General features: G+C 48.7%; 1 protein-coding gene across 1 annotated transcript in view; it reads left to right on the top strand.

Annotated features, from left to right (window-relative positions):
* LOC146788818 (exocyst complex component 1-like) overlaps positions 1–18,009 on the top strand; it is a 1,992,459-nt gene that overhangs the window by 1,172,954 nt on the left and 801,496 nt on the right. Inside the window, exon 10 of the mRNA XM_085630399.1 lies at positions 7,235–7,337. Coding sequence (XP_085486525.1) covers positions 7,235–7,337 — 103 coding nt within the window. The remainder of the gene's footprint in view (positions 1–7,234; positions 7,338–18,009) is intronic.

Raw genomic sequence — 18,009 nt, 5'->3', positions numbered from 1 at the left:
ATGAAATACTTTTGTTTTAACTGCTATTTTAAATTAATTGCTGAAAGAAATTGAATTCGCTTGCTTTCACTGCACTTTGGGACGGAGATTCCTTCCCTCCCTGACGCTATTTTCCGGGGCTCATTCATTCCAAAGGCTCCTGTTGGTAGAGTGGCCCATACGGGATCCGAATGAATGTTTCAACATCAGGCCTGGATCTGTGGAGTACCCTGCAATCTCATTCATTCCAAAGGCTCCTGTTTGTAGAGTGGCCCATACGGGATCCGAATGAATGTTTCAACATCAGGCCTGGATCTGTGGAGTACCCTGCAATCTCATTCATTCTAAAGGCTCCTGTTTGTAGAGTGGCCCATATGGGATCCGAATGAATGTTTCAACATCAGGCCTGGATCTGTGGAGTACCCTGCAATCTCATTCATTCCAAAGGCTCCTGTTTGTAGAGTGGCCCATACGGGATCTAAATGAATGTTTCAGCATCAGGCCTGGATCTGTGGAGTACCCTGCAATCTCATTCATTCCAAAGGCTTCTGTTTGTAGAGTGGCCCACACGGGATCCGAATGAATGTTTCAAAATCAGGCCTGGAAGTGTGGAGTACCCTGCAATCTTATTCATTCCAAAGGCTCCTGTTTGTAGAGTGGCCCATACGGGATCCGAATTAATGTTTCAACATCAGGCCTGGATTTGTGGAGTACCCTGCAATCTCATTCATTCCAAAGGCTCCTGTTGGTAGAGTGGCCCATATGGGATCCGAATGAATGTTTCAACATCAGGCCTGGATCTGTGGAGTACCCTGCAATCTCATTCATTCCAAAGGCTCCTGTTTATAGAGTGGCCCATACGGGATCCAAATGAATGTTTCAACATCAGCCCTGGATCTGTGGAGTACCCTGCAATCTCATTCATTCCAAAGGCTCCTGTTTGTAGAGTGGCCCATATGGGATCCGAATGAATGTTTCAACATCAGACCTGGATCTGTGGAGTACCCTGCAATCTCATTCATTCCAAAGGCTCCTGTTTGTAGAGTGGCCCATACGGGATCCGAATGAATGTTTCAACATCAGGCCTGGATCTGTGGAGTACCCTGCAATCTCATTCATTCCAAAGGCTCCTGTTTGTAGAGTGGCCCAAACGGGATCCGAATGAATGTTTCAACATCAGGCCTGGATCTGTGGAGTACCCTGCAATCTCATTCATTCCAAAGGCTCCTGTTTGTAGAGTGGCCCATACGGGATCCAAATGAATGTTTCAACATCAGGCCTGGATCTGTGGAGTACCCTGCAATCTCATTCATTCCAAAGGCTCCTGTTTGTAGAGTGGCCCAAATGGGATCCGAATGAATGTTTCAACATCAGGCCTGGATCTGTGGAGTACCCTGCAATCTCATTCATTCCAAAGGCTCCTGTTTGTAGAGTGGCCCATACGGGATCCGAATGAATGTTTCAACATCAGGCCTGGATATGTGGAGTACCCTGCAATCTCATTCATTCCAAAGGCTCCTGTTTGTAGAGTGGCCCATACGGGATCCAAATGAATGTTTCAGCATCAGGCCTGGATCTGTGGAGTACCCTGCAATCTCATTCATACCAAAGGCTTCTGTTTGTAGAGTGGCCCACACGGGATCCGAATGAATGTTTCAAAATCAGGCCTGGATCTGTGGAGTACTCTGCAATCTTATTCATTCCAAAGGCTCCTGTTTGTAGAGTGGCCCATACGGGATCCGAATGAATGTTTCAACATCAGACGTGGATCTGTGGAGTACCCTGCAATCTCATTCATTCCAAAGGCTCCTGTTTGTAGAGTGGCCCATACGGGATCCAAATGAATGTTTCAACATCAGGCCTGGATCTGTGGAGTACCCTGCAATCTCATTCATTCCAAAGGCTCCTGTTTGTAGAGTGGCCCATACGGGATCCGAATTAATGTTTCAACATCAGGCCTGGATCTGTGGAGTACCCTGCAATCTCATTCATTCCAAAGGCTCCTGTTTGTAGAGTGGCCCATACGGGATCCGGATGAATGTTTCAACATCAGGCCTGGATCTGTGGAGTACCCTGCAATCTCATTCATTCCAAAGGCTCCTGTTTGTAGAGTGGCCCATATGGGATCCGAATGAATGTTTCAACATCAGACCTTGATCTGTGGAGTACCCTGCAATCTCATTCATTCCAAAGGCTCCTGTTTGTAGAGTGGCCCATACGGGATCCGAATGAATGTTTCAACATCAGGCCTGGATCTGTGGAGTACCCTGCAATCTCATTCATTCCAAAGGCTCCTGTTTGTAGAGTGGCCCATACGGGATCCGAATGAATGTTTCAACATCAGGCCTGGATCTGTGGAGTACCCTGCAATCTCATTCATTCCAAAGGCTCCTGTTTGTAGAGTGGCCCATACGGGATCCGAATGAATGTTTCAACATCAGGCCTGGATCTGTGGAGTACCCTGCAATCTCATTCATTCCAAAGGCTCCTGTTTGTAGAGTGGCCCATACGGGATGCAAATGAATGTTTCAGCATCAGGCCTGGATCTGTGGAGTACCCTGCAATCTCATTCATTCCAAAGGCTTCTGTTTGTAGAGTGGCCCACACGGGATCCGAATGAATGTTTCAAAATCAGGCCTGGATCTGTGGAGTACACTGCAATCTTATTCATTCCAAAGGCTCCTGTTTGTAGAGTGGCCCATACGGGATCCGAATGAATGTTCCAACATCAGACGTGGATCTGTGGAGTACCCTGCAATCTGATTCATTCCAAAGGCTCCTGTTTCTAGAGTGGCCCATACGGGATCCGAATGAATGTTTCAACATCAGGCCTGGATCTGTGGAGTACCCTGCAATCTCATTCATTCCAAAGGCTCCTGTTTGTAGAGTGGCCCATACGGGATCTGAATGAATGTTTCAACATCAGGCCTGGATCTGTGGAGTACCCTGCAATCTCATTCATTCCAAAGGCTCCTGTTTGTAGAGTGGCCCATACGGGATCCGAATGAATGTTTCAACATCAGGCCTGGATCGGTGGAGTACCCTGCAATCTCATTCATTCCAAAGGCTCCTGTTTGTAGAGTGGCCCATACGGGATCCAAATGAATGTTTCAGCATCAGGCCTGGATCTGTGGAGTACCCTGCAATCTCATTCATTCCAAAGGCTTCTGTTTGTAGAGTGGCCCACACGGGATCCGAATGAATGTTTCAAAATCAGGCCTGGATCTGTGGAGTACTCTGCAATCTTATTCATTCCAAAGGCTCCTGTTTGTAGAGTGGCCCATACTGGATCCAAATGAATGTTTCAACATCAGACGTGGATCTGTGGAGTACCCTGCAATCTCATTCATTCCAAAGGCTCCTGTTTGTAGAGTGGCCCATACGGGATCCGAATGAATGTTTCAACATCAGGCCTGGATCTGTGGAGTACCCTGCAATCTCATTCATTCCAAAGGCTCCTGTTTGTAGAGTGGCCCATACGGGATCCGAATTAATGTTTCAACATCAGGCCTGGATCTGTGGAGTACCCTGCAATCTCATTCATTCCAAAGGCACCTGTTTGTAGAGTGGCCCCTACGGGATCCGAATGAATGTTTCAACATCAGGCCTGGATCTGTGGAGTACCCTGCAATCTCATTCATTCCAAAGGCTCCTGTTTGTAGAGTGGCCCATACGGGATCCGAATGAATGTTTCAACATCAGGCCTGGATCTGTGGAGTACCCTGCAATCTCATTCATTCCAAAGGCTCCTGTTTGTAGAGTGGCCCATACGGAATCCAAATGAATGTTTCAGCATCAGGCCTGGATCTGTGGAGTACCCTGCAATCTCATTCATTCCAAAGGCTTTTGTTTGTAGAGTGGCCCACACGGGATCCGAATGAATGTTTCAAAACCAGGCCTGGATCTGTGGAGTACCCTGCAATCTTATTCATTCCAAAGGCTCCTGTTTGTAGAGTGGCCCATACGGGATCCGAATGAATGTTTCAACATCAGACGTGGATCTGTGGAGTACCCTGTAATCTCATTCATTCCAAAGGCTCCTGTTTGTAGAGTGGCCCATACGGGATCCGAATGAATGTTTCAACATCAGGCCTGGATCTGTGGAGTACCCTGCAATCGCATTCATTCCAAAGGCTCCTGTTTGTAGAGTGGCCCATACGGGATCCGAATTAATGTTTCAACATCAGGCCTGGATCTGTGGAGTACCCTGCAATCTCATTCATTCCAAAGGCTCCTGTTTGTAGAGTGGCCCATACGGGATCCGAATGAATGTTTTAACATCAGGCCTGGATCTGTGGCGGACCCTGCAATCTCATTCATTCCAAAGGCTCCGGTTTGTAGAGTGGCCCATACGGGATCCGAATGAATGTTTCAACATCAGTCCTGGATCTGTGGAGTACCCTGCAATCTTATTCATTCCAAAGGCTCCTGTTTGTAGAGTGGCCCATACGGGATCCGAATGAATGTTTCAACATCAGGCCTGGATCTGTGGAGTACCCTGCTCCTCAATGTATTCTTAAATTCTGGATACCGGACAAATTCCTTCGTTTTGGTAAGGGGCATTGAAGCATCTGCTATTCAAATAAGGTCGATCTGATGATCCAAAACATCTAGTGCCTTACGGCCCTCCTAAATGCGAAACTTCTAATGAACAATCTAGATGGATGGATTGAAAGACAGAACTTACTACCCTTCAATCAGTCCAACTTCAGGCCAAGCTGCTCTACATTGGACAACAGTTGGTGAATAGAATATTGGGAAGACCAAAATCATTTGCTTCAGCAAATAAAGTGAAAAACCAGCAACGCTGAAATTGAGCAAATAACCAGCTATAATTAACTAGGTTTGACAATAGATAATATATATATAATGGTCTAGCCAAAAAGAAAGAAAAGGAAGCTAGAGCTATTTCAAAATCACTAAAAATGTTTGCAGATATCCATGGAAGACAAGCTTTTACCTAATTGTTAAAAGTACTTCATGAAAACCTTATTCCAACCCTTCTATCTGCATTTATTGAGTTCAGTGATCAAGCACAGAACATGGTGGAATAAGCAGGAGATGGAACTTTGGGCCTGATTTGGATGTCAGTCGGAAATCGGTCAGAGGATTTCCAACCAACATCTAAGGTTTAAACTCCAACCGCCGTATTACAAAGACAGCCGTCGGAGTTTAAACCGGCCGGTTAATCCGACTGGGTTCCGACGGGCTTTTCCGTCGTTAGCGATTATGATGGCACTTTCCGACAGCAGTTCCATGTCGGCATTTCCGACATGGAATGCTGTGATAAAGTGCCTTTGGGGGCCCCTTACAGGGCCCTATTCCCCCCTCGCCCTCCGGTTGTGGCCCTAAGGGGGCACCTATGGGGCCCCCCTAAACATCCCCGCACCGTGTGGTAGACACTGTGAGGTGCCTGCCACATGGTGCAGGGATGCACACAAACTTCAATTTTTCAATGGGAGCTTGTGCTGCGGGCGGTTTCGGCCTGCTGCACAAGCTCCCATCGCAAAATGGAAGATTGCGACCACACCATGAGCAGTTGCATCCTAATTCGGTGTGCGGAACCGCCGACCTATGGTCGGGCGGTTCCCTCATCAAAACAGTGTCGGGCAGACACACGTCCGCCCAACATCGTAATGAGGGCCTGTGTGTTTATTAACTATTTGTACCTTTAAGTACTACTGTGGTCAATTGGCAGGATTGCTGTCATTATTAATTCATTTAGATCTTTTATTATTGTTATGGTTATCTTTCATTTTTTCTTTGTGGTTTTATTACTGTTAATGAAATATTAATTTTTTCTACTCAATAATTAATTAATTGAAAGTACACAGCAGTGACCCCTGTGCCTATGTGCAAAAAGAACAATTGATGGACAGAATGCAGAACAATGTCATACATTCACCCCAGTACACAGAGCTGGGCCTCAATCCATCGTTTTTTTGCTCACCATGCCATTCCAGTTTGATCCCAGCCATATGCAAATCACTCTTGAACCTGTGCCTCATGGGAACAGCCCAGCCCGAACTGCCAAGCCAGGTCCTCCCTTGACTGGAAACAAGCATCCTAGGACTGGTTTCGGGGTTTCACCCCTCTTCAGCCAGGATAGCTTGACTCCAGTGGCATGGAGAGCACGGGAGCTCACGTCTGAGCATACCCGTCCCACTCAGGTGACAAATGCAAAAACAACAGTTGATGGACAGAATGCAGAACAATGTCATACATTCACCCCAGTACAGAGATCTGGGCCTAAATCCATCGTTTTTTTGCTCACCATGCCATTCCAGTTTGATCCAAGCCATATGCAAATCAGTCTTGACCCTGTGCCTCATGGGAACAGCCCAGCCCGAACTGCCAAGCCAGGTCCTCCCTGGACTGGAAACAAGCATCCCAGGACCGGTTTCGGGGTTTCACCCCTCTTCAGCCAGGATAGCTTGACTCCAGTGGCATGGAGAGCACGGGACCCAAGTCTTGGCATACCTCACCCTCACCTTTGCCAATGTGACCAGGAGAGGGGGGACCACTGCAAGGCCAGGAGAAACACTTACCGATTGGCGGTGGAGCGGGTATGGACATCCAACCTCGAAACAGGTCATTTGAAGACTGAGGAGGCTGCTACGACATCAGGGAAGAGACCGCGAGAGGGCACAGGCCTTCGGAGTTCAGGGGCGAGCAGGGTGGATTATTTATTGTGGCGTACAGGCTTTGTGTATTTACATTATCTGCTCCGTTTGTCGTAAATGCTTTTATTTGACTGGACAATATATTTATTGCTGCTACTGTTTGTATGTTAATTTTTTAAGCCTGTGTTGCCTAGTGCTTACCTGTTCCTGAGAAACCTGGGACTGCTGAACCCATGCTATCACTGAGAGGCACGCGCTGGAAGTGGTCCAGTTATTGAGAACTCAGGGTACATCAGCAGTAAAAGATCTCAAACTCCACGGTAGCTCATGCTTGCACGTGGCCCTCGGAAAGGGGTTCTGACAGCAATAAGTTCATTTCCTGTCCTGACTTGAAAAATCTATCTGTGTGTCCAGTCATGGGGTGCTGACGATCCCTTGAAAGTGGGGAAACATTATCTGTGCATGCCCTGACTGTGTGGAATTGTCTCCGTGGCTGTGTGAACACATGCTGGTTGGCTACGAGTTTTTCTCGCTACTAAAACACCCATAAGTTCTGTGAATCAGACTAGACTCTCTGAGTTTCATTTGCACCCGCTTGACCCACAATGTTCATCTGTCTCCCTTCCTGACAGGTGTACATACTCAGTCTCAGCCAACTCTACGAGCGGGAAATCAAGGCGTTTTTTGAAGTTGCAAAAAGTCTATTATCCAAGCCCAAGGACGGCCGAAGATTCAGTGAGTACCTAAACTACGCACTCTTCTGTGTGCTGAGTGAATACCCACATAGTGCTGAGTAACCTCCTCCGTGCTAAGCTAGGACCCTCATGTGCTAGGTGCATACCCTCCGGTGTGCTAAGCTAGGACCCTCATGTGCTAGGTGCGTACCCTCCGGTGTGCTAAGCTAGGACCCTCATGTGCTAGGTGCGTACCCTCCGATGTGCTAAGCGAGGACCCTCATGTGCTAGGTGCGTACCCTCCAGTGTGCTAAGTTAGGACCCTCATGTGCTAGGTGCGTACCCTCCGGTGTGCTAAGCTAGGACCCTCATGTGCTAGGTGCGTACCCTCCGGTGTGCTTAGCTAGGACCCTCATGTGCTAGGTGCGTACCCTCCGGTGTGCTAAGCTAGGACCCTCATGTGCTAGGTGCATACCCTCCGGTGTGCTAAGCTAGGACCCTCATGTGCTAGGTGCGTACCCTCCAGTGTGCTAAGCGAGGACCCTCATGTGCTAGGTGCGTACCCTCCGGTGTGCTAAGCTACGACCCTCATGTGCTAGGTGCGTACCCTCCGGTGTGCTAAGCTAGGACCCTCATGTGCTAGGTGCGTACCCTCCGGTGTGCTAAGCTAGGACCCTCATGTGCTAGGTGCATACCCTCCGGTGTGCTAATGAAGTATCCTCTACTGTGCTAAACTGTACTTAATGAGTACCTATCAGTGGTTTATGTGAATAACAATGAGTGTGCAAAGTGAACTCTTATCAGTGTGCTAAACGAGTACCAGCCGGTGTACTAAATTAATGCCATCCAGTGTTCAAAGCAAGTACCCACCAGTGTGGTAAGCGTTACTTAGAAAGTACCCGTCATTAAATCAATCAGGGGTTTGTATAGCATGGCTACTCACCCGTGAGGGTCTCAAGGCGCTGAGGGGTGGGGGAAGAGGCTGCATAGTCATCTAAGCGCAGGGGATCAGTCGAAGAGCCAGGTCTTGAGATCCTTCCTGAATTGGGATCCAGGTCTTGGCGACGAGGTGGGAGAAAGATCTTCCTCCAGTTTTGGTCTTGTAGATACATGGGACGGTGGCCAGGGCCAGTTGGGCCATCATTGTGCACTGTCAGTGCCCACAGGTGTGCTAAGTGAGTGCCTATCAATGTGCTCAGCACCCTTTAGTGTGCTAAATGAGTGCCATCCAGTGTACAAAGCAAGTACCCATCAGAGTGCTAAGCTGTACTTAGAAAGTGCCAATCAGTGTGCAGTGTGAGTATCCACAAGTGTGCTAAGTGGTGTTCATCAGTGTTCTCAGCACCCTTTAGTGTGCTAAATGAGTGCCGTCCAGTGTGCAAAGCGAGAACCCACCAGTGTGCCACTGCTATGCTAAACTAGGACCCTCCAATGTACTTAGTGAGTTCCCATCAATGTGCTAAATGAATACCCATTAGTGTGGTAAGCGAGTACACCCAGTGAAATAAGCCAGTTTGTTCAGTACCTACCACTATGTTAAGTACCTGTCAGTGTGCTGCTGAATGAGTGTACTCATTAGAATGGTCATTTAGTACCTTTGGAGAAGTGGGTACCGTGAAACAGCATTTCTAGTGCAGTCTAAACCACAATATACCTTTACAGTGAAGTCTTTAATCACGCTTTAGTCATCACCAAGCAGGTTTTTACAACTACTATATATGTACCACTAGTGTCATTACCGTGCATGAGTTCACATTGATTTTTGGATCTAGATATTTAGCACACATGTGTGTGGACCACTACTGTCATTACCAGGCCTTTTTTTACCATTAGTGTTATCACTACTTATGTGTTTTAAACTAGTATCATTACCTCATTGCCACACATTTTTTTTACTGCTAGAGTCATTAGGACTTATGTGTTTTGCTGCTAGTGTCATTACCATAAACATCTTTACCACACATTAATATGTAAGTATATGGGTAAGTATAAAAGTACGTATACGTTATAGTTATTTTGTAAATATTAATTTTATAATTATTTATTTATTTTTTAATGATAGTAAGGTTTATAGATGAGATATAGGGGAATTGGGTGAGGAAGTGCATTAATACTCAGGTATTAATTTTAATACTTCAGTGATAATATTTATGCTTTGTAATTGTTGTAAATTAATAGTAATTTTAATTTATAAAATATTTAATACCATTGCAAAATTAGTATTCAGGGATGGGATGAAAGGGGTATAAGGGTATTGGGTGGGGATGTGTATTAGTACTCGGGTAATAATTTGAATACTTTATTATTAATATTTATGAATTGTACTTGTTATAAATGAATACTTTGTTTACATTTTTAAAATATTTTATCAAATTGTAAAATTAGTATTTAGGAACAGGATGCGAGGGACAGAGGGATATTGGGTGGGGAAGGGTATTAATACTCAGGTATACATTTTGTAATACTTTAGCAATAATATATACATTTTGCAATTTTTAAAATTAATAATGATATTACAATTATACCATTTTATAAAAATGCTAAATTATTATTTAGGGATGGGATGTAAGGTATATAGTCACATTTGTTGGGGAAGTGTATTAATTCTATGGTATTAATTGTAGTAGTTGAATATTAATAATTAAGGTAATTTATTTAAGTAAAAAAGTGGAAGTATATTAATTATAATTTCTTAATTAAATATATTATTTAAATTTTAAAGTATTATTAATTATGTAATGTAATGTAATGAAAAATGTCCGAGCTAAGGTAACGGAAAGTTTCAATTCTATTAAGGACTCGGAGGTGAGGATTATGCTTTATATTTCTTGACTTTAAAGACAGCAGCCATTTTAAAGTCATCAAAACAACAACGTTTCCCATGATACATTGGGAATATGAAAATAAAACAATAGCGTGTCCATGTCCAGAGTGTCCTCTGCTCTGCTCCAGCACCTAGGTCCCCTAGGTGCTGGTAGTCCTCTTTCACTGTCCAATCTCCCTCTTTCTTTGCTGCTGCAGCCAGATAAGACACGTTTATTTTTCCTCTCAGTGATTTATATACATACAGTTGACCGTTTATGTTCTTGTGTTGTATTTAATGCTCAGCTGGTTATTGATTCCTTGATATTCATACTGAACTGTTTTGCTGGTGTTGTGGCAGTTTTGCCGGGTTTGAGGGTTTCCTTGGTTCTTTCCCTCAGACGATTCTGGAGCCTTCGCGCTCCATTACCCGTGTCATCGTTTATGTTGTTGTTACATTTGGCATCTGCCTTTTACTGGTGTTTCTGAAGTTCTTGCGAGTCAGCCGCTACTCGGCTGACTCGCTCTTCGGCCGCGGGAGTGTTTTCCCTCCCTAGCGGCTGTATTGTGGTGCGGCTCGCGGTGTGAACTTTCACCACTAGAGGGCGCGTGTCAGCGTCCTCCGCGTTGCGTGCGTTCCTGGGATTCCGTGCATTCCGCACGTTTGATTCTCAGAAAGCACAGCTTTGCAAAGAGCCTCCGCCTGTCCTGACACCCTTTTGCGGTCTGTTTATGCCTTTAGGCACCGGCTAACTAGTACACCCCCTGAACGCCTTGCACAAGGTCAGTAAGAATCTGTGAGGCTGCGGTGGATTATCACTCCCAGTCTCGGGGGTCCGTATTTATTAGGCCTTCTAACGCTCCTGTAAGAGAGTCTGTATCTGCAGGTTCAATTCCTGCTGGGGCCCATTATTGGACAGGCGGCCCTTCCATTGTTTCACCAGGGCTGTTGGGTCCCAGGGCGTGTTCCCGAATGCGAGCTTCGCTTGCTCCTAATCCGGCTGACCCCCAGCCTTCCATATTGCGGTGTTCCCCTCCGCTAACAGCTCCCTCTAGCCTGCGCAGTGTTGTCTCCCTTACTTACCTGCATAGCGTCCTGCTTCTACACTGATGGAGTCCTATGAGGAGAATGCTTACCTGGATGACCAGGACGAACAGTGGGAGGAAGACCCGCTCACTGCGTTGCAGTGGGACGAAGATTTCTATGATGCGGTAGATTCTTCTATTCACAAGACGGTGGAGCAGGCTCGTTGCTGTAGGTCAGCCAGCCCAAAGGCCTCACGAATCTTGTTTTCCAGAGTCGCCTGAAACGCAAAACAGACTGTAAGCGACAATTGTGGCTAAGGTTTAGCCTGCAAGGCAAACAACAGAACAAAAGTTGTACGGTAACATTGGTGATATCAGAAAATCATTAAACATCTTACTTACTCCAGTATGTGGGAGGGAAGGAAACAAAGAGACTTTGTACCCTGGGTGGGATAATCCTCGCCTCCGAGTCCTTAATAGAATTGAAACTTTCCGTTACTATAGCTAGGAAATTTTTCATTCTATGTCAGGACCGGAGGTGAGGATTAAGCTAGTTTAAAGCTTGCTCACCACAAAGTGAGCCATATCAATAATCGGCTTAAAATAAAACCGCTTAAAAGTGGAGCCTGAAGACCAATCTGCCGCATTCAGAATGTCTTCCAGACGAGCTCCCAGGGTAAATGCTTTAGAGGCCATCGCTCCTTTGGCCGAGTGAGCGCTGAAAATCTGAAGGTCAACGCCAGCCTCCTGCATGACCTACCTCACCCATCGGGCGATGGTGGGGGAAGAAACCGCCCTATGTGGTTTCCTAAGTGCAATGAGCAACTGTTGTTCCCCCGGAGGACGAAATTCCTCTGACATCTCCTCATACGCCTTGAGGCAAGCCACCACGCAGAGCTTCGGGGAATCCAGGAACGCTGTGTAAGAGATCGACTGCGCACCACACTTTGTCCGTCTGCGGATCGTGAAAGTGACCCCCGTGGGGGAAAAAATCTGACTAGTAATGTCAGGGGCTATGACATTTGAAACCCTTCTGCACAAAATAAGACAGAGGAGCATCGCCAATTTCGCTGACAGTTGCTTCCGAGAGAGGAACCTATTTGGTGGATGCCTCGAAGAAGGCGACAGACCAAGGGGTGCTCGCCCACCGGGGATCCGTCAACCATGGCGTGAACCGCCGAAATGGCAGAATGGAAGGTGTTAATAGATCTATAAGCCAAACCGTCCTCCGCCAAAGAGGTAAAAAAATTCAGAATCGAGGTCACATCCGTTGCCACGGGATTGAGACCCCGTCGCACACACCTACGATACCACCTTCTCCAGGTGGAACGGTAGAGCTTGACTGTGCTGTCGGCCCAAGCCTTTGACATGAACTTCTCAGCTGCTCCCGAAAGGCCTGGGACTGCCCAGCGTCCCCTGTAATCCTCCATGCCATGAGAGCGAGACAGCCCTGCTCTATTAATGGATGAGGCACTCCGTCCGGATTGAGCAGAAGTGTCGGAAAGAGGGGGAGTGGGATTGGAAAATCCCAAGAAAGTTCCAGAAGAACCGAAAACCACACTTTAGATCTCCAAATTGGGGAAACAAGAACCACGTCCGCATTCTGGCGTCGCACCTGGGCTGAGACTCTCATGAGCATGGCAAACGGGGGAAAGGCATAGCCGAGTTCGCTCTGCCAGTCCTGCAGAAACGCACCCGCTTTGCGCCACCAGGGGATCTGGCCCCCAACTGAAGAACCTAGGCAGTTGATGGTCGAGGCGAGAGGCAAAGAAGTCCACCGAAAACGGACCCCAAAGAGACTGCAGATCCGCGAAAAACCCCGGGTGCAATCTCCAAAGACTGCCGTCGTGGAGATGGCGGGACTGAAAATCCGCTATCTGGTTGTCCCGACATAGAAAGGTATTCCGCCGTCACCGACACATGATGGTCCAGACAATACTTCTAAAGGTTCGCTGCCATGTCCAAAAGCGCCCTGGAGCACATGCCCCCAAGATGGTTGATATACCGGATGGCTGATATGTTGTCCATCCTGAGTAGAACACAAGAACGGACCAAGTCTTTGGTCCAGCACTGGATTGCGAACGACCCCGCCAATAGTTCCAGACAGTTGATGTGCAGCTGCTGTTCCATAGGAGACCACACACCGCCTGTTGTGAATTCGCCACCACGCGTGCCCCAACCTGATCTGCTGGCATAAGACTCGATAACGATATCTGGCGCAGAACCGAAAATCGCACGTCCATTCCAGGCCTCCATGTTGGAAAGCCACCATTGAATCTCCTCCCTAGCCTCCGCGGAGAGAGACACTGTTGGAAAACCACACTCCCACTCTGAAAGGGTGGTGGTGGTCTTCCGGACACACTGTGGTAGCTTGGCTCGAGTGGTCAGGAATCAGGCTCCGTGCTAAGCATACGACATACCCAAACAATAACCATGCGTGCATCCGTTCCAAAAACGACTCTACACCGTAAAAATTATGAAAATATCTTTCTTTATCTTCTTTTTCTCTTAGTTGCTGATTGGATAAAATAAATAACAATCACAATATACAAACTTTTTAAATAGTGCAGGTCAAATAAATACTGGCTTAATGATTCAATAAATAGGGGTGATCATAAATAATGAAGGCATAAATATAAGTGCAATACATACAGGCAATTAAATATTCTGAGGCAATAAATACTGTAAACCAATAAATATTGTGCATCAATGAATACTGTGGACCAATAAATACAGTGAAGCAATAAATAGGTTAAATACAATAAATACAGTGCCCCTGATAAATAGTTAAAAGCTGACAGTGACACTCATAGAATCAGATCACATTTGAATTCCTAAGGGCTGATTTGGCCCAGGCACAGCTTGTGGGGATGTGGAAGGCTTGGGGGTGTCTACTCCCTGGCTTGGACAAGACTGAGGCCTAAACTGAGGTAGATCAAGGGGGGAATACCAGAGACCTGGCTCTCTCCCTCCACACAACTTCTCTAGATTAGTCCCAGCTCACCCCTGGCACAGTCGGGTTGGTTCCAGCACCTCCCTAGCCCCTTAGAGCAGTCTCTCAGGTCTCCACAGGGCCTTAGGCGCCCTCTACTCCACTTACTGCCCTTTTTCTGATGCTCCGACGCCGCTGGAGTCGTGTCGACGCCGTGGGGCGGTTCCAGTTCGATGTCGGCGGCCTCGGCACAATGTCAGTTCTTTGACGACGCCGGTAGGCGGCTCCGGTCTCGATGACAGCGGCCTCGGTTCGATCTCGACCTCCGATTCGATGGCGTCGGGCAGTCTTTACTCGATGTCGACCTCGAGCGGATCCGGTCCGATGGCGACCTCAACTTCGATGACGTCGGCCGGCCTTGACTCGATGTCGACTTCCGGCGGCTCCGGAGTGCGATCTCCACTCCCGACCTCCGGTGCTCCTCTCCTCAGGTTTCCGGCGACTCCGGAGTGCGACCTCCACTCCCGACCTCCGGCACGATTCTCACAGGTTCCGGCGACTCCGGAGTGCGATCCTCACTCCCGACCTCCGGTACACCTCACCTCGGTCTCCGACGACTCCGGAGGGCGGACTTCACTCCTCCGATGACGCCGCTCACTCGACCTCGGGTGACTTCCTCCTCGACCTCTGGTACTCCTCACGACCTCTGACGGCGCCCTCACTCGACCTCTGGCGGCTCCGGGTACGACGTCTGCTTTTCCAGTCAGCGCCGCTTCTCCACCTCGGGCTCCAGGTCTCAGGCTACTCGACGTCGGACTCCAGGGAAACCAGTTTCCAGGTCAGGATCTTGCTGTTCTCTGTTTCTAAGGCCTGTTCCTGCTGTCCAGGTCCTTAGGATGGTTTTTCTGGCTTCTTCCCACACAGGGCTCCAGGCTGGGCTCAGTCAGTAGGGACTAGTATCAAGGGTGGGTTTATGGACCCCACTCCAGGCACAAGTTTCCACCCCTGCTGCTTCACTCCTTCCTCCTTCAAGTTTCTGCTGCTCCCCCTTCACCAGTCAGGTGCCAACTGCCAGCTCCAACTGCCAACTCTCTGTCTTAGCTTCCCAACATTCTAAACCGCCTCCAACTGTCACAGGGTTCTGGAATGTTCTGGAAGGTGCTAGCAGGTTCCAGTGGATGCTGGTGATGTCACAGGTGGCCACCATTTTGTGCTTCAGGCCCTCAGACAGAAGTTTCAGGGGTAGCTAAAATGGCTCCCTGAATCTGCAGCAACACGAAAAAGTCTGGTGGTTCCCAAAAAGGAAAAATTCAAACAGGGTTTGAGGCAAAAGTGGGACAAAATAAATAATGATGAGGAGGGACCACCCAAAGGGCTGACAGGTCTAACACGCGTCCCCCCCAGCTGAAAGTGGGGAGAGCTACCCAACCCCTTGGGAGTTCTCATCACTAAGGCGGAAATACCTTGAGAGACCGTCTGCATTGGCGTGGTCCACTCCAGGCCGATGTTCCACCTGAAAGTCCATTCCCTGGAGGGAAATAGACCACCTCAACAACTTGGGATTCTCCCCCTTCATTTGCATCAGCCAACGAAGGGGTCTGTGGTCGGTCTGAACTAGGAAGTGCGAGCCAAACAGGTATGGCCGCAACTTCTTCAGAGCCCATACCACTGCAAAGGCTTCACGCTCTATTGCACTCCACTTCTGTTCCCTGGGAAGTAGTCTCCGGGATAGGAAGACCACGGGTTGATCCAGACCCTCTTCGTTGAGTTGCGATAACACTGCCCCAATGCCATGTTCTGATGCATCTGTCTGGACAATGAACTCCTTGGAAAAGTCTGGGGCCCTTAAGACCGGGGCCTCGCACATGGCTTTCTTCAATCTCTCAAAGGCTTGCTGACAAGCCTCCGTCCAGACTACCCGTCGAGGTTGTTTCATGGACGTGAGCTCCGTGAGGGGGGCTACGATGGTACCGTACCCCTTCACGAAGCGGCGGTAGTATCCCGTGAGGCCCAAAAATGCTCGGACCTCAGTCTGTGTCTTGGGGGGTTCCCAGGCCATGATGGCCTCGATCTTCGCCTGGAGGGGTTGCACCGCTCCCCTACCCACCAAGTGTCCAAGGTACACTACCGACCCCTGCCCGATCTGGCACTTGCTGGCCTTGATCGTCAATCCAGCTTGTCTCAGGGCCTGGAGAACAGTTTGCAGGTGACGCAAGTGATCCTCCCAGCTGTTACTGAAGACGGCTATGTCATCCAGATAAGCAGCAGAGAAACTCTCCATTCCGGTGAGGATCTGGTTTACCAGGCGCTGAAACGTGGCAGGTGCGTTCTTGAGCCCAAAGGGCATCACACAGAACTGGTAGTGGCCATTGGGCGTGGAGAAGGCTGACCTTTCCCTTGCTCCATCAGTCAAAGAGATCTGCCAGTACCCAGAAGTAAGGTCAAAGGTACTTAGATATTGGGCAGCTTCCAGCCGGTCAATCAATTCATCCGCCCTCGGGATCGGATGAGCATCAGTTTTGGTCACTGAATTCAGTCCCCGGTAGTCCACACAGAACCTCAGTTCTGGTTGGGCACCCGGTGGTGCAGCTTTTGGTACTAACACCACCGGACTGGACCAGGGGCTGCTAGAAGGTTCGATCACTCCTAGCTCCAGCATCTTAGTGACTTCACTATGAATGCTGGCCTTCACCTTGTCTGACATCCGGTAGATCTTGGACTTCACAGGTGGGCTGTCTCCTGTGTCCACGTCATGGACGCACAGGTGAGTCCTACCCGGGACAAGGGAGAACAACGAGGAGTACTGCCCCAGGACCTGGCGACAGTCCTCCTGCTGTTCAGGAGTTAGAGATGGGGAGAGAATCACTCCCTCCACCGACCCATCCTTCTCTTGAGACGCAAACAAATCGGGGAGAGGCTCGCTTTCCACGTCCTCTCCTCCGTCAGTCACCATCATCAAGATGACTTCGGGCCTCTCGTGGTGGGGTTTGAGGCGGTTGGCATGCAGCACCCGCAGGGGCTGACGAGGGGTCTTCAGGTCCACCAAGTAGGTAGCCTTACCCTTCTTCTCCAACACCTCAAAGGGTCCTGACCAGCGATCCTGGAGGGCGCTAAGCTCTCCTGGTTCGATCACCCACACCTTCTGGCCAGGCTCCAACTCTACCGGGTGAGCATTGTGGTCATACCACGCCTTCATCACTGCTTGGCTGGCTTCCAAGTTGTCAGAAGCTTGCTTCCACAACTTAGCCATTTGGCTCCGGAAGGCCAGCATGTAGCTCACCACATCCTGGGGAAGCTTTCTGGGAGTTCTTTCCCATCCGTCTCTCACCAGGTTGAGAGGTCCACGTACAGGGTGCCCATACAGAAGCTCGAAGGGGCTGAAGCCCACTCCCTTCTGTGGCACTTCCCTGTAGGAAAAGAGTAAACAGGGTAGGAGGACGTCCCATTTCCTCCGCAGGCTTTCAGGCAGACTTCTGATCATGCCCTTTAAGGTTTTGTTAAACCTCTCCACCAGACCATTGGTCTGGGGGTGGTAAGGAGTGGTGAACCGGTATGTCACTCCACACTCCTTCCACATGGCCCGCATGTACGCTGACATGAAGTTGGTCCCCCTGTCGGACACAACTTCCTTGGGAAAACCCACTCGGGTAAAGATTCCCATCAGGGCCCTAGCCACAACAGGGGCTGTTATGGTCCTCAGAGGTATTGCCTCTGGGTACCGTGTGGCATGATCCACCAGAACCAGGATAAACCTGTGACCAGCTGTAGTCGGCGGATCTAATGGACCCACAATGTCGATGCCCACCCTTTCAAAGGGGGTGCTAACGACAGGAAGTGGTTCCAGGGGAGCTTTCAGCCTCACCCCTGTTTTCCCACTGGCTTGGCAAGACACACATGTCCGGCAGTAGGTATCGGACGACACTTTCATCTGAGGCCAATAAAAGTGTGGGACAAGACGGGCGAAGGTCTTGTC

Source organism: Triturus cristatus, chromosome 10 (genome assembly GCF_964204655.1).
Source record: "Triturus cristatus chromosome 10, aTriCri1.1, whole genome shotgun sequence".
Classification (NCBI taxonomy): Eukaryota; Metazoa; Chordata; class Amphibia; order Caudata; family Salamandridae; genus Triturus; species Triturus cristatus.
The sequence above is the reverse complement of the archived record's forward strand: the minus strand, read 5'-3'. Positions and strand labels throughout refer to the sequence as shown.